Source organism: Callithrix jacchus, chromosome 12 (genome assembly GCF_049354715.1).
Source record: "Callithrix jacchus isolate 240 chromosome 12, calJac240_pri, whole genome shotgun sequence".
Classification (NCBI taxonomy): domain Eukaryota; kingdom Metazoa; phylum Chordata; class Mammalia; order Primates; family Cebidae; genus Callithrix; species Callithrix jacchus.
Genome location: NC_133513.1, coordinates 30,518,298 through 30,538,683, shown reverse-complemented (window position 1 = coordinate 30,538,683; position 20,386 = coordinate 30,518,298). Strand labels below are relative to the sequence as shown.

Here is a 20,386-nt window from a genome sequence, read left to right as displayed (position 1 = left end):
CAGGCATGAGTAAAATGACTGTAATAATAAACATTGTTCCAAGTGTTTTATGCATTTCCACTCATTTTGATCCTCACAGCAATTCTATGAGGTTGTCTCATTTTATAGATATATAAATATCTTTTTAGATATATAGATATATGTTCTCTCGTTTTATAGACAAAGACATTGAGCTCAGAGAGGTTAAGTAATTAAATCAAAGTCACACAGCTGGTAAAGGCAGGATTCAAACCCAGGCAGGCTGACTTCAGCATTGGTGTTGTCAATTCCCCTCCTCATGGTGCAGTGTGCAGTTTGCAGAGCAAGCTTTCATCTGTGATCTCATTAGAGCCCCATCAACCTCCTGGCAAGCGAATAGAGAGGCTCTCTCATTTTAGAGTTGGGGAAACTGAGGCCAGGAGTGGTTGAATAACTTGCCCAAGGTCACACAGCTAGCAAGTGACAGATTCGGACTTGAATCCAGCTCCCCTGATACCAGGACTATTCCATGACTCCAAAACCCAGGGGGATGGAAGTGGGTTAGGATCAGGTGGTGTAGAACTGGGGTATGACTGGAGAAAGAGGGAGGGGAATAGAGGGGGGGCAGGAGAAGGGGAAGCCTCATGAATGAGTCAGGGGCCCCTGCTCAGAGGTGAGGAATCCTGTCGGCTGGGGCTGCGGGAGCTGGTGTGGAGGGTGAAGGGGCTGAGTGGATGTGGTGGCTTTGGTATTAGTCACAGCTCAGGGAAACTGGAGATTTAAGAGGGGGTGGGCGGGGTGGGAAAAGCCAAGATTCGGGTAAGGTAAGGGTCTCCCTGCTACAGTTGAGAGCGAGGAGGCTGGGATGCGGGAGACACCAGGAAGGGTGTGGGGGACCTGGAAACGGGGTCTCTGAGACACTAGGAGGGGCAAGGCAGGGGCGGTGGTGGGAGGGGACATTAACCCATGGGGCTGATTGTCTTTCCAGCAGTACCTTGGCATTCCCAAGGGATTCTCAAGTCCATTTGTCACACAGTGGTTTCGGGAGCCAGATAATCTAGGTTCAAATTCTTTTTGCCACTTCCTGTGTGACCTTGGGCAAGTTACTTAACCTCTCTGGTCCTCAATTACTTCATGTGTGAATTGGGAGAAGTAAGAGTACCTGCTACACAGGGTTATCCTGAGGATTGAAGGTAGTTAATATGCACCAAGTGCCTAGGAGGGGCCGTGGCGCCCAGCAATGCTGTGTCTGTTATCCAGCAGATAGCTTGTTTATTTCTCTTCAACATCACACAAGTCCCCTGAGATGGGCAGGACGTTGCCCCTATTTTATTTTGGAGTACATAGAGGACCAGAGGGGAAAAGAACCTGACTTGTCCAAGGTCAGATAGCTCCGAATGGTCGAGCTGAGCTTGAACTAGGATTTTCTGCGTCCAGTTCACCAGGCTTCTCTGGTTGGCACTGGGCTGGATGAGGCTGCGATGAGGAGGTAATCAGCTGAATATGTGTCCCAAGGTCCAAGGAGTCAGGCCAGAGTGGGGCTCAAGAGGAAAGACGGGGGCAAGTGAGGTGGAGAGGAAGGTGGGTTAGGGGAGAAGACAGGAGGGGCACAGGGAGGGCTGAGAGGCAGATGTGGAGTCCGGCGGGAGAAGTAGGGAGGAAGCCTGGGAGATAGGTGGGGCCTGCAGTGCGAGAGCTCGAATCTGAGGCTGGACAGGATGAAGGTGCTGAGGGACCGTCCCAAGCCCTGAGGGCCCTCAGGTATGGGGCAGGCGCAGTAGGTGCTTCAGAAATACAGCCCTGGGCTGGGCAAGGTGGCTCAAGCCTGTAATCCCAGCACTTGGGGAGGCTGAGGCAGGTGGATCACGAGGTCAACAGATTGAGACCATCCTGGTCAACATGGTGAAACCCCATCTCTACTAAAAATACAAAAAATTAGCTGGGCATGGTGGCGCGTGCCTGTAATCCCAGCTACTCAGGAGGCTGAGGCAGGAGAATTGCCTGAACCCAGGAGGCGGAGGTTGTGGTGAGCCGAGATCGCTCCATTGCACTCCAGCCTGGGTAACAAGAGCGAAACTCTGTCTCAAAAAAAAGAAAAAAGAAATACAGCCCTGAAATCACAGGAGGTGGAGACCAGTGAATCTTGGGTGATGGATCCACATCCTCCAGCTGCTCTGGGCTGCCTTTTTTAATATTAAAAAAAAATGTTTTTAGAGATGTGGTCTTCCTCTGTTGCCCAGGCTGGAGAGCAGCGGTGCAATTACAGCCTACTGCAGCCTTGACCTCCTGGGTTCCAGGGATCCTCCCGCTTCAGCCTCTCGAGTAGCTGGGATTACAGACGCGCACCACCATGCCTGGCTAATTTTTTTTTATTTTTGTAGAGATAGGGTCTATGTTGACCAGGCTGATCTTGAACTCCTGTCCTCAAATGATCTTCCCACCTCACTCTCCCAAAGTGCTGGGATTCCAGGCATGAGCCACCATGCCTGGTCAGCACTGGGCTTCTTTCTGCCATCCAAGCACACAAGTTTACCTTTGTCCGAGGACCTTCGTGCACGCTGTTCCCTCTGCCCAGCATGCTGTTCTCTCCACCCTGAATTCTTTCTCCCCAGCGTTGTTCTCCTATAGGGCCCAGCTCAGATGTCACCTCCCTAGAAAGGCCCTGCCGATCGTCCTGTAGAATGCCTTACCCGATCCCCTAGTCTCTCAATTCCATGTTTCTGCTTATCTCCCTCCTGCCATTCAGCACAATCTGAAATGTCTTGTTTGCCTACCATTGTCTGCCTCTCCCACTGGAATGCCCCCTCCCTGGAGCCAGGCCCTTCTTGCCTGTCTTGTTCACCACCACATCGCCAACAGCACCCAGAAGAGCACCTGGCACAAATCAGATGTATCTGTTAGATGAATAAACAACTCTTTGAGACAGAGGGAAGATGAGGAAGAGGCAGGGGCTGAGGCAGGAAAGATGAAGGAGAGAGGTCTAGGTGAGAGGGCCGGGCTGGACAGAGGGAGAGAGGGAGAGAGGGAGGGAGGAGAGGGAGGAGAGGCCCCGGCCAGGGAGACAGATGGACTGAAGCGGAGGGTGGGGGAAGGGGCACCGGGGGAGGCTGCTGCCTCTGAACGAACAATGATGCTTGCACCCCTGAGGAGCATGGGGAGCCCGTGTGTGTCAGTGCTTGGGCACGCATGTGTTTATACACACACACACGCACACGCACACACTCTCGCTGACTTTTCTGTCACCCAATTCCAGTCACTTGCCGCCTCTGTGTTTTTGTCACCGTCTTACCATCTGTCTCTGGTCACTGACTTACTGGCTCTCACTGTCACTCTCCTCCCTCCATTTCTGTATCTGAGGATCTGTCCTTGTCATCACTCTCATGGACACACACACGCCACCTGTGGTGGCCCCGATGTGGAAGACCTAGACTTGGGGGGCCTCCGAGGGGGTCAGGCTGCAGCTGGAGGCTTGGATCTGATGTATGAAGCCCCCAGGTGGTTCTGTAAGGGGCTCAGGGGCATGGCACTATCTCATTCAATCCCTCTCAAGTGCTCAAGGAGCCGTGTGCTGTAGAGCAGAGTGCCCGGGTTCCAGTCACCCCATCAGCTGTGTGATCTTGGACATGTTATCCAATCCCTCTGTGCCTCTGTCTCCCCATCTGTCCAGTGAGAATAAAAATGTGACCTCATGGGGTGGGCTTGAGGATTAAAGAAGAAATGCAGGCTGGGTGCGGTGGCTCATGCCCATCACCCCTTTGGGAGGCCGAGAAGGGAGGATCTCTTGACCCCAGGAGTTGGAGACCAGCCTAGGCAATGTAGTGACCCTCATCTCTCCAAAAAAAAAAGGAAGGAAGAAAAAGAAAATAAAAGAAACGCAAGGTGCGTGTAACAGGGCCCAACACATGGTCATCAGCACATATGTGTTAGATGTTTGTAAATTGTTATCCTCCTCATTTTGCACATGAGGAAACTGAGGCTTGACTCATTCACCTGTAACCTGAGACCACCATAAAGTGGACTGGGGCGCATTTGATCATCTTTTCCTAGATAGTCTGGTTTGCCCATAGCCTGCTTTCTTTTTTGGCTGGCCTAACTTCTTCCAGAAACGGAGGCTGTGCTCATTACTAGATATGCACCCCTCAGAGCAGGAAGGGCCCCTCAGAGCAGGGTGAGCACTTGAGCCAACCTGTTCATTTCAGTGACAAGGGAACTGGGACCCAGAGAGGAGCCGAGGTTTGCCTAGGGTCACACAGCATGTGAGACGGAGGCTGGGAGGCCAGGCCTCCTGTCCAGGCTCTGCCTGCAGCCCTGGGCCCCTCCTGCTGATTTTCCATCCTGGCCGCAGGAGTTCAGTGATCCTGAGGACATGGCAGAGCAGGCTCTTTGGGACCAGGAAGGACTGCCATCTGTCAGCAGGGCAGAAGGGAGAAAACGTGACATTTAGAACCAGACAGTCCCAAGTTCAGGTCCCACCTCTGGCCTCATTTGCTGTGAAGCCTAAGGCAGGCCAGGCAACCTCTCTGAGCCTGTTTTCTTGTCTGCAACATGGGAGTGGCCAAGAGTAGGCATTGTACCACTCAGCAAGCGCAGAGACTGAGGCTCAGGGGTAGAACCATATGGTCTTCTAGCTGCTGACCTGGGGCAAGCTCTTTTCTTTTCTTTCTTTCTTTCTTTTTTTTTTTTTAAGAGACAGTGTCTTGCTCTGTCACCCGGGCTGGAGTGCAGAGGTGCCATCATGGCTCACTGCAGGCTCTCAGCCTCCTGAGCTCCAGGGATCCTCCTGCCTCAGCCTCCCAAGTAGCTGGGACTACATATGTGCACCACCATGCCCAGCTAATTTTTGTATTTTTTGTAGAGATATGGTCTTGCTGTGTTGTCCAGGCTGGTCTTGAACTCCTGGATTCAATCGATCCTCCCACCAGAGCCTCCCGAAGTGCTGGGATTACAGGCATGAGCCACCACAACTGGCCTGAGTTATTTAGCTCTATATCTCAGTTTCCCCATCTATAAAGGGGGTTATAGTAATACCTCCGAGGGACTGCTGTAAGAATGAAATGGGTATATATACGCGGAGCACATAGAACAGTGCCCACCACATTGTAAAACACCCTCTAAATGTTTGCATAATTATAATTATGTTGGCCAATGGTCCTTACAGAGTTCTAATGAAGATTAAATGAGATAGCAAGAATGTAAGACTTCTGCAAAAAATACTATCAAGTGATCATATTTTGCTAGGTTGTCAAGCACAGAGCCTTACCCAGGTCAGAACTTAGCAGGGGCTCACCTGAAGGGGAGAGTACCTGTGAGTGGAGAGTGCCTGAGAGGGAGAGTAACTGAGAGTGGAGAGTGCCTGAGAGGGAGAGTACCTGGGAGCGGAGAGTGCCTGAGAGGGAGAGTACCTGGGAGTGGAGAGTACCTGGGAGAGAGAGTAACTGAGAGTGGAGAGTGCCTGAGAGGGAGAGTAACTGAGAGTGGAGAGCCAGCAGGGCAGGTGACCCAGTCCAGAGCCTTACAGGGTTCTTTGTGGGGCTGGATGCCTATGGTTTTCTGGTCCTCTGTGGCCTGGGTGCCCTTGGGCAAGTCACTCACCTTTTTCCCCTCTGGCCTCCTGTTCCCTCATCTGTGAAATGGGGACGATGATGTTTGCTCAGCTTTTCTCACAGGGCTGTGGTGCTGAGGATCAAAAGGGATTATGGATGTAAAAGTGTTTGTAAATGGCAGAGGATTCTTGGCATTTGTAATTATTATACCAAATCGACCCCTCTTGGGCCTTTTATCTTTCTTCGTCTCTTGAGGGCAAGAAAAAAGGTAGCCCAGGGAGCTCCAGAGAGGCACCTCAGGGAGGTGGCTCCAAGAACAAGAGAGATTGAAATTAGACTTTAGGAAGGACTTCCTAACGTTAGCATGGGAGGGGAGAGAGACCAAGAACGGGAAGGTCCTCAGGCACCCGGGCCAGGGAAAGGCCTCATGACCTGCATGAGGCTGGTGGCTGAGTGAGCGGTTGAAGGGATAGAAAGGTCAAAGGAAAGCTTTTGGCTCTAAGGGAAGGCGGCCTTGTGGCACAGCCGGTTAGTGAAGACAGAGAAGGTGAAGAACACCATGGAAGACCAGTGGGTCCTCAGAGGTGAGCCCAGCATCCCAGAGCCTCCCAGGGTCCCCAACTTATGCCACCTGCACCACCCTACCTTGTGGGGGCAGCTGTGAGCCAAGACGGAGGGAACCCCCTTTCCAGGAGGATGTTTGGGATTGTCTGGAAATTTAACACAAGTGCTGAACACATTTTCCAACACAGTGGGGGCCCAGCGTCTGTGTGGAGAATCCCTGGAGTTCCATTTGGGCCAGGCTTGGGCAGGAGGCTGGGGTAGCTTCAGGAGCTGGAGGCCCCAGCCGTGCAGGCTTTTCCCGAGGCTGTCGGGGACTGCTGACCCTGAGTTGTGGCTGTGGGGACTGTACCTAGGTCCCATCTGGCTCTGTCTAGGTTCGATCTGAGCTGTCTGGGCTCTGTCTGGGATCTGTGTGAGCCTCGGCTCGTTCTGTCTGCGCCTGTCTGGTTTCTGTTAGGCCCTGCCTGTCTGCCTTCTGCTGGGCCCTGGCAAACTCTCCTTTTTGGATTCCAACTGACTACCAGGTGGATGCTGCTTGGATCCTGCCTTGATTTCACCCAGGCTCTGGGGGTTGGATTCTGTCTGAGCTCAGCTGGTTCTTTCTGGAAATCAGAATGAACTCTGTATACATATCCACTGGGGCTGTTTGGGGCTCCAGATGTCACTAAACTTGATGCGCTCAGATTTTGCCTTCAGACCTCTGTCCCAAGCAGAGAAGGACTAGGGGCGTGTGTAGCACAGGGCACCTCCCTGCAGCCTCTCCTCCTGCCCAGCTCCAAGCATGTGTGCAGACGTGAGGTTCAGAAAAGCTGGAAGAACAAGCCCAGTGAGCCCTCCCAAATGTCCCTGGGGGTGCGGCTGAACGCCAGTGTGTCCACACGTGTCAGTGCAACTCAGCTGTGAGTCTGCGTGCGGGTGAATGCCAGCATCCGTGCATCTCCGTGTGGGTGTCAGGGGGGCCTATTCCCGCGTGCCTTGGGTGTCAGCTCTTCTGTCTGTGTCTCGAGTCTGTCGGTGGCAGTGGTGCTGTGGGTGGGTAAATCCTTTTGTGTCTGTGAGCCCTGCGGGTGGAGGGTTGAGCAGCTGCAGGTTGCAACTGGGAAACCCAAGCCAGTGAGAGTAGGTGGGTGTTAAGTTGGAAGGGGCTGGATGAAAGCAAGTGAATCCACCTCGAAGGAGAGCCGGCTGGGAGGGGAGGGAGAGTGGGTGGAAGAAGGGGGCGCAGGGCATGAGGGAGTGCTGCCTGTGTCTCTTATCCAGCCCTCACTGTTTGCTCAACTTGGCGCCTGCTGCTGGCAGTGAAGTGACCTTGCATAGGCGATGTGTCTGGCCGGATGGGGCAGGAGGGGAAGAGAAAGGGCGTAAAATGAGATCCCGGCAGGAGAACAGGGACAGTAGGGAGGTCCAGGCTCCAGGGACTCTGGTCTAGGACCCTTCACGGAGCCCAGGGTCAGTTACTGCAAGCCTAACGTTCAGCCGGTTGCTGAAATATTGAAATCATCCCTACTGATGGTCAAGATGGGTGGTCAAGGCTGACTCTGCACCCACAGGCCACATCCGCCCCGAGAGAGGGTCTCCTGCCAATTCCCTCTAAGGAATCCTTTGGGCTGACAGATACTTTTGGTGCCTTTGCCATCTCCCCTGTATGGGACCCCTCCCAGGACCCCTTCTCTGAGCCTAGAGCTCGGAGCACCGGTGTGTGTGTGGCAGGCAGAGGGTGGGAGAGTTGGAGAGCCCGCCTTGGGAACCCAGGTAGGGGCTGCTCACAGACTCAGCCTTCCTTTGCCCCCAGGCGAAAGACAGTGATGATGAAGAGGAGGTGGTCCATGTGGATCGGGACCACTTTATGGATGAGTTCTTTGAACAGGTAATGGGCCTTCAAGGCCCCTAGCCCCAGCCTCCAACCCCAGTACACAACCCCAGCCCCAGCCCCAGCCGCAGCCCCAGCCGCAGCGCCCAGCCCCAGCCCCAGCCCCAGCCCCAGCGCCCAGCCCCAGCCCCAGCCGCAGCACCCAGCGCCCAGCTCCAGCCCCAGCCCTGGCCCCAGCCCTAGCTCCAGCCCCTAGCCACCAACAACTTCCTTTTCCCTGTTCCCCACTTCTCTGCCCCTGTACCCTCCCTGACCTTTTATCAGCCCTTCTGGGGCTGGTCCATCCCCCTGAACCCTGGCTGGTTCCCCCGGAACCCCTTGTTTGGCCTGACAACTTGGCTGGGTATAGCCGATTTTCTGCTCTAGGTGGAAGAGATCCGGGGCTGCATTGAGAAACTGTCGGAGGATGTGGAGCAGGTGAAAAAACAGCATAGCGCCATCCTGGCCGCCCCGAACCCAGATGAGAGTGAGTGTGGCTGCCGGTGACTGGGGTGGGAGGAGAAGGGACCTGTGGCTCCCACCTACACATCTCACCTGCCCTTGCCCTCCCCTCAGAGACCAAACAGGAGCTGGAGGACCTCACTGCAGACATCAAGAAGACGGCCAACAAGGTTCGGTCCAAATTGAAAGGTGAGGAGTACAACCCCTCAACCAGGAAGGAAGAGAACTGTAAGCGGATCGCAGTGGCTCAGGCCTATAATCCCAGCACTTTGGGAGGCCAAGGCCAGGCCAATTGCTCAATCCTAGGAGTTCAAGACCAGCCAGGACAACATAGCAAAATTCCGTCTCTATGAAACATACAAAAATGAGCTGGGCATGATAGTGTATGCCTTGGTTCTGGCTACTTGGGGCACTGAGGCATGAGAATCACTTGAGTCCGGGGGTTGAGGCTGTAGTGAGCCAAGATCATGTCACTGCACTCCAGCCTGGGTTACAGATCGAGACCCTGTCTCAAAAAAAAAAAAAAGGCCAAGCTTGGTGGCTCATGCCTATAATCCCAGCACTTTGGGAGACCAAGACAGGCAGATCACCTAAGGTCAGGAGTTCGAAATCAGCCTGGTCAAAATGGTAAGATTCCTATCTCTACTAAAAATACAAAAATTAGCCGGGCATGGTGGTGGGTTCCTATAATCCCAGCCACTTGGGAGGCTGAGGCAGGAGAATTGCTTGAACCTGGGAGGTGGAGATTGCAGTGAGTTGAGATCATGCCACTGTACTCCAGCCTGGGTGACAGAGTGAGACTCCTTCTCAAAAAAAAAAAAAAAAAAAAGGAAAAGAAAAGAAAAAACAAACCTCTGCCATCCATTGGGCAAAATAGGACTTTCTGCAAGGAATTTCTACAAAGTTCCAGGAGCCAGATTATTAAACAGTGAGAAAGCACGAAACCCCAGCTTTCTCCCTTGCTCCAATTCTTTGGAGAAAGATATATGATAGGAAATGAGGGAGAGGACAGTTCTTGTGTAAACTGCGTCTGAGCCCTGCTGCTTCTACCAGCATGAGGGTTCACCAGAAAGGTGGTCTTGCAAGTGGCTTCGGTTTCATTAAGTCCTCATTTCTCCTGAGCAGGCCCCCGGCATAGCACAGAGCACCCAGGGGTGGGCCCGGCAAATGCCTCTGAATCAGTGTCCTTGGCACAGGGCAGATTGGACTTGTGTGGCTGACATCAGGGACTGGCAAGCTTTCAAGAGGGACTTGCCAAATGTTCATTTGTTCACTGTAATTTTAGGACTTGGGTGCTGGTAATAACCACCTTTCTCCAAAGCACCGTGGGTTGGGAACCTCCTTGTCTGCTCATACCAGGGAAATAGCACACTGTTTTGCGTGCCCCTGGTAAGTCAGTATTGGAAAACGTATGCCGAGCACCTCCAATGTCCGAGGCACATTGCTAGGCTTTGGGGAAGAGGAGCTGTGTCAGCTGCCTGGCCCCTAGAGCACTGACCTTGCCCCAGGGAGAGGAGAGTAGTAACTCCGTGCCCTCTGGACTCAAGGGGAGGCCATATTTGAGCCTCTGATTCAGATTTATAAAAACAAGCCCTTTGTACTCAGGAGAGTTTGCTGGATGGAACTGTCTGAATTTGGGAGCACATTAAGTGCAAATCCGGCCTCCACCATCAGCTCACCCTGGACAAGTCCCCTACCCTCAGCTTCCTTATCAATACAGTAAGACAAATGAAAGCAATGTCAAAATTAGCTTGTTTTTTAGGGGGTGGGGAGCATCAGAATCTTTTTTTCCAAAGTCATACAAAGAATCCCAATATATAAAACATAAAAGTCAGGTTGTTCTCTCTGAGCTGGAGCTGGAAGCACCTACCTGCTTGGCCTCCCTTCATTCTCTGCAACAGCCCCTGAAATTCCTTCTCAGAAACAAGGTTCCTGCTGTCAGTTTAAAATCCCCTGGGCTCAATGGTTTCTCTAGGCCCATCAAGCCTTGAACTTGAATGCTCTCTGTAAGACCCTAGGGAGGGCTCTGTGGGTGAGGGGTTCAGGAATAGATGGAGAAAGAAGCTGGAAAAAGTGGCCGTGGTTTAGAAAAGCCAACCTTTGAGACCTCCAGGAAAGGAGAGAGGATTCTCTTCATCTTGTTCCAGCTGGTGGCAGGAGCTCAGGCTTTGGGTGTGACCTTGAGTGAGTAGTTTCGCCCATTGGAACCTCAGTTTCTAGTCTAAAACATGAGCTGATATCACCAACCTCCCAGGAATATTGTAAAAAGTCAATGAGATCCTGTAAGAGACCCCTCCCTCCAGACTTGACCCTGCCCCAAGGCTGACAGTCGGGTCCCAATCTGGGCCAGCTGAGTCTGGTATCCCTGGGCCGTGTGTTGCTGGGCCAGAGCTGTCACTCAGTAGGGGGAGCCTCTGGGTGCCATCCACCTGTACCTCCCCCACTGCCAGCAGAACGGAGGAGGAGTGAGGCTCTCAGGAGTGGCCTGGAGGCCAGCAAGGTCTGAGGAGAGGGCGGTGATTCATCCCTGCTGCATTTTCTGATCTCACCGAGGTAGATTTTCCCACAATCTCTTTTTTAGACAATCGGAATGATAGTGTCAAGAGTGCGTGATCCAGAAGCAGGAATCTCAGTTAATCTGTGCACTCTTCCAGAACATCCTTCAGAAGTGGGAATTCCTGGATCAGGGATCACCTTGCAAGGCAGGGGGAGGGCTGCTTTCTCCCTTGGAATATTCATGTTTGCCCTTGAATTCCCCAGGGAAAGAGGGGCCACTAGAACCTGACCCACCTAGAGGTGCCTGCCTTCCACCAGAAAAAACGCAGGTTGCATTCTTGCCCCCTGTCCAGAGGCTATAGGAAGTGGGGAGCACCCCACATTCAGGGCCCCTCCGCGGGCTGGGCTGGCACCCCCTCATGGGGTTGGACAGGAGTTACTACTGGTGGGACTTTCCAAGACTCAGTTCTGCGACTATAACTTAGCCCCCTTATGTCTGGTGACCGTCTGACCCTCAGTATCCCCTCCTGCTGGCCTTCGGAACCCCTCAAACGTCTGTCCGTCTATCTCCTGGCTCCTAACCCCACCCTGGGGCACCGCTGCTCGCACTCAGTCAGGGCATGAGGTTTTTCCCGGGCCGGCGCTGCCGGGGCGTTGACCCTTTGTAAGTCCCAGACCCCCATCCCATGTGTCCCGGGCTTCCCGCCCATCACTGCGCCCTCTCTTCCGCAGCGATCGAGCAAAGCATTGAACAAGAGGAGGGGCTGAACCGTTCCTCCGCGGATCTGCGCATCCGCAAGACCCAGGTAGGAGGCAGCAGCCCAGCGGGGGCCGGGCGGGGACCAGGCTGGAGGCGGGTGGGCCAGGGCCGGGCACCGGCGGGGGCGTGGCCGTGGAGGGCGGGGACGTGGTCGTGGAGGACGGGGGGGAGGGGGCTCGTGGAGGGCAGGGACGAGCTGCATCTCAGCGCCGGAGCTGTGTCTCTTCCTAGTGCTGGCATAAGAAGTGGGTACCCGGCTCGTAGGGGACCCTGAACCTGTCAGGGTTTGGGATCGCGCCCCGAGCTGAAGAAGGAACCGTAAACCAATTCAGCGCGTCCTCCCCATTCTGCCTCCTCTCCCGCCTCGGTCTCTGCTCCCTGACTCCCTCCCTGATCCGTCTGTTCTCCCACCCCACCCTAGCACTCCACACTGTCCCGGAAGTTCGTGGAGGTAATGACTGAATATAACGCGACCCAGTCCAAGTACCGAGACCGCTGCAAGGACCGGATTCAGCGGCAACTGGAGATCAGTGCGTGTGTCCCCCACCCCAGGACCCCAAACTCCCTGGGGCTGCCCAAGTCCTTGCAGGCCTTTCCTCTCTGAAGGAGGCGCCTGGCCTAAGGCAGGGTAGGAGGGTGGGCTCCGGGTCCCTACTCCATCACCCTAGCCCCTGAGCAGGGAGTCCTTTCTTTCCGCAGCTGGAAGGACCACAACCAACGAAGAACTGGAAGACATGCTAGAGAGCGGGAAGCTGGCCATCTTCACAGACGACGTGAGCCGCGGGTGGGGCGGGCTGTGTTTCTGGAAAGCTTTTGCCTCCCCTCCCTAAGTTCAGGTTGGAAACTGAGCAACAGGAAGCCTGAGCCTGAGACTGAAACTGGGGAATTCCATGGGAGTGAAGCAGGAAGGCACCCCCATCAGATGGCGGAGTCGTGTGCCAGGCACTGTTCTAAGCACTTTCCATCATCACATTCACCCACCAACTCATTTAATCCTCACACACCCTTTCGAGGGAACCCCATTTCACAGAAGAGGAATACTGGCCCAGAGAGATGAAATCACTTGGCAAGATCTCAGAGCGAGGGGCAGAGCCAGGACTTGAAATCCGTCTAGTTTCAGAGTCAGAACTCTTGAGCCCTAGGATGCACCCACATACTCTGCTACTGAAGCAGGTCGTGTTACCAGAGAACGGATTTGCCTACATTAAAAAATATATATATAACTGGGCGCAGTGGCTCAAGCCTGTAATCCCAGCACTTTGGGAGGCCGAGGCAGGTGGATCACGAGGTCAACAGATCGAGACCATCCTGATCAACATGGTGAAACCCCATCTCTACTAAAAATACAAAAAAATTAGCTGGGCATGGTGGCGCGTGCCTGTAATCCCAGCTACTCAGGAGGCTGAGGCAGGAGAATTGCCTGAACCCAGGAGGCGGAGGTTGCGGTGAGCCGAGATCACGCCAGTGCACTCCAGCCTGGGTAACAAGAGTGAAACTCCATCTCAAAAAAAAAAAAAAAAATATATATATATATATATATATATATGTGTGTGTGTGTGTGTGTGTGTGTGTGTGTATGTGTGTGTGTGTGTATAATTTTAAAAACTTTTTTTTTTTTGGCAAGATGGAGTTTTGCTCTTGTTGCCCAGGCTGGAGTGCAATGGCACAATTTCAGTTCACTGCAGTCTCCACCTCCCAAGTTCAAGCAATTCTCCTGCCTCAGCCTCCCAAGTAGCTGGGATTACAGGTGCACCACCATACTAATTTTCGTATTTTTAGTAGCAATGGGTTTTCACCATGTTGACTAGGCTGGTCTTGAACTCCTGACCTCAGGTGATCCACCCACCTTGGCCTCCCAAAGTGCTGGGATTACAAGCATGAGCCACCAAGCCCCACCTGAAAAAACTTTTTTTGTAGAGATGGTAGGGGTGGGGGTTCTTCCTCTGTTGCCCAGGCTGGTCTCGAACTCAAGGGCTCAAGTGATCTACCTGCCTTAGCCTCCCATAGTGCTGGGATTACAGATCTGAACCATGAAACTCAGCCTAATTTGCCTACATTTTGAAGATTTTTTTGTTTGTTTGTTTGTTTTTGGTTTTTTTGTTTGAGATGAAGTCTCACTCTTGTGGCCCAGACTGGAGTGCAATGGAGCAATCTCGGCTCACTGCAGCCTCCACCTCACAGGTTCAAGCGATTCTCCTGCCTCAGCCTCCTGAGTAGCTGGGATTACAGGTGCCCACCACCACTCCCGGCTAAAGAGTTGTTGTTGTTTTTTACACAAGTTTTAGTTTTGCTTAGGTTTTCCCCCCTGCGCTGCCCTTGTCCTTTTAAGCTCAGGACTACAATCCCAGCATTTTCAGAGGCCGATGCGGATGGATCACCTGAGGTCAGGAGTTCAAGACCAGCCTAGCCAACATGTAGAAAACCCAACTCTACTAAAAATACAAAAATTAGCCAGGCATGGTGGCACACGCCTGTAATCCCAGCTGCTAGGGGGCTAAGGTAGGAAGATCGCTTGAACTTGGGAGACGGAGGTTGCAGTAAGCCAAGATCCTGCCACTGCACTCCAGCCTGGGCAACAGAGCAAGAATGCGTCTCTTGAAAAAAGAAAGAAAGGACGGGCTTTCCCTGAACCTAGTTCTTGTTTCTCTCAATGGACCTTTGCCCCGGCCTGCCCACTCCAGTCTTCATTTCTGCTTCTGGTAGCAAAATGACTCTGGTTAAGGGTTCTAGACTAGGTTTAAAGTATGTGCTGTGACTGTCTTAACAGTTTTCAGCTCACTGTTATTTGGAAAACTAATCTTTCTTGAAAACGCATTGAGCAGCCCATCGTGGTGGCCCACACCTATAATCCCAGTACTTTGGGAGGCCAAGGCAGGTGGATCGCTTGAGCCCAGGAGTTCAAGACCAGCCTGGGCAGCAAAGTGAGACCCCATCTCTACAAAAAAAAAATTTGTTGTTGTTGTTTTTTTTTGAGACGGTGTCTCATTCTGTTGCCCAGGCTTTAGTGCAGTGGTGCGATCTCAGCTCACTGTAATCTCTGCCTCCTGGGTTCAAGCAATTCTCCTGCCTCAGCCTCCCAAGTAGCTGGGACTACAGGCGTGCACCACTACACCCAGCTAATTTTTTTGTATTTTTAGTAGAGATGGGGTTTCACCATTTTGGTCAGGCTGGTCTCGATTTCCTGACCTCATGATCCGCCCACCTCACCCTCCCAAAGTGCTGGGATTACAGGTGTGAGCCACTGCGCCTGGCCCAAAAAAAGTTTTTTTAATTTAAAAAATAATTTATTTTAATGTAGGCAAATCAGTTCTATGGTGAAATGCCATGCTTTAATTAGCCAGGCATAGTGGTGTGTACCTGTGGTCCCAGCTCCTCAGGAGGCTGAGATGGGAGGATTGCCTGAGCCGAGGAGGTCAAGGCTGCAGTGAGCTATGATCGCACCACTGTACTCCAGCCTAGGCAACAGAGTGAGACCCAGTCTTCACAAAGAACAAAAACAAAAACAAAAACAGACTGGGAGACTGAACACTGTCCAAACAGCCATTGGATGATTTTGGCTTATAGGATGCTTGTAGGAAGAGGAGGAGATGAGGGTAGAGGGAGTCCGTGCCTTGACTGCTGACTGGAAGGTGTGGAGCCTTGGGTAGTGGGGAGCCATGGCAGGCTATAGAGCAGAGGAGTGGTTTGATGTGGTAAGAACAGAGTAATTTAGGAAGTGAGTCACCTGCCCCAGGCTAGGTATTTGTGGAGAGGAGGCATATCTGACTGTGGGTTGAAGTCTCTTCCCCACTGGCTTTCCTTTTTTTTTTTTTTCAGGCATGGTCCTACTCTGTGGCCCATATGCTGGTGTGCAGGTAAAGCAATCATAGCTCACTGCAGCCTCAACCTCCTGGGCTCAGGCGATCCTCCTGCTTCAGCCTCCTGAGTACCTGGGACCACAGGCACCACCATGCCCAGCTAATTTCTGTGTTTTTTTTTTTTTTTTTTGGTAGAGACAAGGTCTCCCTCTGTTGCCCAGGCTGGCCTCAAACTCCTGAGCTCAAGCAATCCTCCTGCCTTGGACTCCCAGAGTGCTGGGGTTACAGGCCTCTACCCACTGACTCTTTTTTTTTTTTTTTTTGAGATGGAATTTCACTCTTGTTGTCCAGACTGGAATGCTGTGGTGCGATCTCAGCTCACTACAACCTCTGCCTCCCAAGTTCAAGCAATTCTCCTGCTTCAGCCTCCTGAGTAGCTGGGATTACAGGTGCCTACCACGACACCAGCTAATTTTTGTATTTTTAGTAGAGACTTGGTTTCACCATGTGGGCCAGGCTGGTCTTGAACTCCTGACCTCAGGTGATTGGCCCTACTTGGCCTCCCAAAGTGCTGGGATTACAGGCATGAGCCATCATGCCTGGCTGATATGTACATATTAACTCACTCAGTCTTTACAACCACCCTGTGAGATGGGCACTGTTATGATCCACGTTTTCTAGGTGGGGAAACTGAGGCTAAGAGCAGGTAAATAATGTGCCTAAGGTTTCAGCTAGTAAATGACACTAGATTTGACCCCAGCCACTTGCTGCCGTGGCGGCGCTCATGGGGGTGAAGGGTGATCACAGCTCTCCCCTTCGTCACCCTAGATCAAAATGGACTCACAGATGACAAAGCAGGCGCTGAACGAGATTGAGACGAGGCACAATGAGATCATCAAGTTGGAGACCAGCATCCGAGAGCTGCACGACATGTTTGTGGACATGGCCATGCTTGTGGAGAGCCAGGTACCGGCTCTGCCACCCATGCCACCCTGGGAGCCTCCCCGGGGCCAAGGTCCCCTCTTCCAGCCCAGCCCCCACCCCTCCCTGTGCATGTCTCCTCCGTCTGCAGGGAGAGATGATTGACCGCATCGAGTACAATGTGGAACATTCCGTGGACTACGTGGAGCGAGCTGTGTCCGACACCAAGAAAGCCGTGAAATATCAGAGCAAGGCCCGGAGGGTGAGCGGGGCAGGCGGCCTGGGGGTAGGCGGGGAGCCTGAGGCTGAGCCTGGGCTGAGGTGAGTGATGGCAGTGGGCGGGAGGCCTTATCTCTGGCTCTGACCTCTTCCTGTTTCTGTTTTCTCTCCCTCTTCTTCCTGTCACCCTCTGCCCGATTTGTCCCTGCATCTGTCCGTCTGTTGGTCTCTCCCACTGTCTCCCTGTCTCACTCCTCTTTCTGCTGCAGAAGAAAATCATGATCATCATTTGCTGTGTGGTGCTGGGGGTGGTCTTGGCGTCATCCATTGGGGGGACGCTCGGCTTGTAGGCCCCCCAACCTTTCTCTCTCCCAGACCCCTCCCCCACCACATCGGGAGCAATACCCCCACCACTCCTTTTACTCCATCCCCTGCTCCAGGCTCACCCCCATAACAGACCCAGGCAGCCCCACCCCTCCTCCACCCCCACAGCAGACCCTGGTGTCCCTGGACCTCACCGGGCCACGGACCCCCCGCCCCCGCACGTAGATTGCAGCAGGCGTGATTACACATGCACACCAACATGCATGCCGCCGGCACATGCTCGAGACGTGTGGACACCCCAGCGTGCGTGTGCGTGTGATGTGTGTGATGCACCAGAGCACCCCCCACCCCCACCTTGGGTATGTATGTGGTCTGAGCTTCCCCCTTCATCGGGGCTGGTGTGTAGACTGCAGCCAGGGGTAACACAGCAGCCCACCACGCCCCCTCTTTCCTCTGTGAATGGTGTGTGTGTGCATGAGACCACAGATCTGTGGACACACCATTTGTGTGCGTGGAATTTTGTGTTTGAGTGTTTGAACCTAATGCAACAGCAACAAAGCCACTGATACCCGAGCCCTTCGTGTCTGCTACAAACCAAGCAGGTGGTGCGTATGTACTCACACTCACGTTCTCGGAGGATCCAGGGAGGCCCAGGTACATGCAGGCCATGGCAGACACCCCACATCTTCATTACCCCAGGGGCTGCTGCGTGTCCTGGGAGGGTGTGTGTGTGTGTGTGGTGTGTGTGTGAGAGAGAGAGAGAGAGAAGGATGTGACTGAAGTGTTGATAGGTCTTCTCATACTGAGCCCTCCATGCTGTGGATTGGACAGCTGTTTTGGGTGGGCAGAGAAATGTGTATTTCTTACTACCTAGAATGCGGCTCTGTGTGTGTGTGTGTGTGTGTGTGTGTGTGTGTGTGTGTGTGTTAGGGGCTGTCTACATGGTGTGTTTTTTGTTTTTGTTTTGAGACGGAGTCTGGTTCTGTCACCCAGGCTGGAAGTGCAGTGGCACAGTCTCAGCTCACTGCAACCTGTGCCTCCCAGGTTCAAGAGATTCTCCTGTCTCAGCCTCCCAAGTAGCTGGGATTACAGGTGCCCACCACCATGCCCAACTAATTTTTGTATATTTAGTAGAGATGGGGTTTTGACATGTTGGCCAGGCTGGGCTTGAACTCCTGACCTCAGGTGATCCGCCCACCTTGGCCTCCCAAAGTGCTGGGATTACAGGTGTGAGCTCCCACACCCAGCCTACATGGTGTGTTTCTGCCCTGTGTATTGAAACATGCATACATGTGTGTGCACAGGCACTTCTAAGGATGTGGCCCCATATGGGTTTGTTTCTCCAGTTGTCCTTGCCCCACCCCTCTCCCCAGAGGCGCTGCCCAGTACCAGTGTGACCACACATGGCCACATCGTTGTGCAGCCAGAGTTTCCTGCCTGCCCAGCCCCAGGGCCCTGCGTGCTCTCGCCCAGATCCTCATTTTTCTGTCTGTCTCTGCCCAGCATAGCCCCAAGCCCCTGGAAGCTGGTACCTCTTGGTGTGCTCACACGTGGCAAGGCTGAGGTGGCCCAGGCAGGGGCCACACCAGGCACACACTGTGCATGCTGGCATTGGCATGGGGACCACATGAATGCCTCCTGATAGGGAAGGGCTGCTTGTAGGAATGTTACTGACAGGACAAGATGCCAAGGACTTCCCTGCACAAATCAAAGATCAGGGCATGGCCCCTTACTCACACACCTGCCTCGGACCTGGGAGAGGACTGTGTGTCCCCACTGCCCCATCGGATGCTCTGGGCTCTGCCTCAGGGAACTCAGGTTTGGGGAACTGTTTATTTCAGATGTACTGGAGTGGCCAGTGTGGCAGTGGCCACTCAGGGTGGGCTGGGTCCCGAGACCCATCCCCGACACTTCTCCTGCTGAACCCTCAGGCTGCTCCCCACACCAGGGTGCGACTAAGGGGTACACAGGCCCGGTTTCGGTGTGAGGAAGGGGCCAGTGCTTCCCCTGTTGTGTAGCCAGCACAGGTGCAGTTTGTGGATTTGGTGGCTGGTAGGCGGAACTCAGGAAAAAGGACAAGGTTAGAGGCCTGTGGTCCATGGCCCAGGAGCATGGAGGGTGAACACACAAGGACACAAATGTGCCCCACCCTGGCAAGAGGCTTACCTGTGCACAGGCGAGGGACTCGTGTTTGTGCAGACCCCAGGATCCCAGGCCATGTGACATGTGCGTGTGTGGGTGTGTGTGCATTGTGTGTGCGTTTGGCCATACAGATGTGACCTCCCAGAACATAGTACCTCTCCGCCTCTACCCCCGCTCAGACAGCTGAGCTCTACCCTGTCCTGTGTGCGTGTCAGTGTGGCCACATGTGGAACCCCAGGTGGGCTGTCCTGAGCTGGGGCCTGCCTGTCCCTTCCCAGAATGCCCCTTTGCAGGACAGAAAGTCTGCCCCATGTCTGGCTGCGGCCCTCCTGATCCCATCTCGGGCTGCTTGGGAGACATCAGAGCAGGCCCCAGCCCCCAGTTCCCTCCCTGGCCGTCCCGACAGGACCCCCATTCAGCCCAGGTGTTTCCGGAAGTCCCCGGCCTTGGGGCCACGGGAAAAGGGTGCAGTATGGCTGGGGCACCGCTCCCACTGCCTGGAGTGGCATTGGGCCCACAGCTGCTCATCTCTGGGCCTCAGGTGGACCAGGGGATCCCCGAGGATCTGCTGCACCCCGACTTTTCTATGCGTCCCCCACGTCCTATGATGTGCCTGCTTGTCGGCTGCCGTCTGTGTGCGTCCTGGCGTGTTATCTAGGGGATGGTGTCTTTTGCATGTTCTCGGACAAATGTGTGCTGCCTGCCCAGGCACCTACAACCATCAAGCCCACGTGTGCCCTGAGGGTGGTCCCGGGCCTGGCCAGGGCTCAGTGCTCCTCCTCCCCATCCTCCCTGTTCCCGCCCCTCACAAAGCACACTGCGTGTCCATCCCATGTGCCCGTGGGTCAATGCACGCTCTTGCCACGCCCTGAGCGTGTACACATGATGTGTTCTATGCATTCACCTTGCCCCCCCAGCCCGCCCCGCAGAGGACAAGATGGGTGGCCCCCGGCTCCCTTTCCCCCAACCACTCCTGCCCGCTGTGCAGCCGTGTGCGTTGGCGTGTGTTTCTGTGTCGCTGGCGTGTCACGTGATGTAGCCGTGTTTGCTGACATGAGCCCTTGCCCCCTTCTCTGTTTCTCCGTTGGTTTCTAGAGCTCTCTCCCTCCCCTCCCCAGAAGGGACAGGACTCCTGGGGCCTGGCTGGGGGCCCAGAGCCAGGCTGCCCTCTCCTGTTAGCCCTCAGAGTCCCATTTCTCTCTATTGGTGACCAAGTTGCAAATGGATAAAACACAGGAAAATCCTGCCCCCCTTTCCGCCCTGCATGTCCTGTCCCCAGAGCCCCCCACCCTACCCCGGGCCAGGCAGGGCCCTGTGGGACGGGAGAAATAGCAACCAATCCAACAGCGGG

General features: G+C 53.9%; 1 protein-coding gene across 1 annotated transcript in view; it reads left to right on the top strand.

Moving 5' to 3' along the window:
- The window catches only part of STX1B (syntaxin 1B), a 22,069-nt gene extending 1,683 nt beyond the window's left edge, over window positions 1-20,386 (top strand). Inside the window, exons 2-10 of the mRNA XM_002756078.7 lie at window positions 7,858-7,932; window positions 8,302-8,401; window positions 8,491-8,565; window positions 11,605-11,678; window positions 12,054-12,162; window positions 12,332-12,405; window positions 16,258-16,395; window positions 16,502-16,612; window positions 16,839-20,386. Coding sequence (XP_002756124.1) covers window positions 7,858-7,932; window positions 8,302-8,401; window positions 8,491-8,565; window positions 11,605-11,678; window positions 12,054-12,162; window positions 12,332-12,405; window positions 16,258-16,395; window positions 16,502-16,612; window positions 16,839-16,919 — 837 coding nt within the window. The 3' untranslated portion in view covers window positions 16,920-20,386. The remainder of the gene's footprint in view (window positions 1-7,857; window positions 7,933-8,301; window positions 8,402-8,490; window positions 8,566-11,604; window positions 11,679-12,053; window positions 12,163-12,331; window positions 12,406-16,257; window positions 16,396-16,501; window positions 16,613-16,838) is intronic.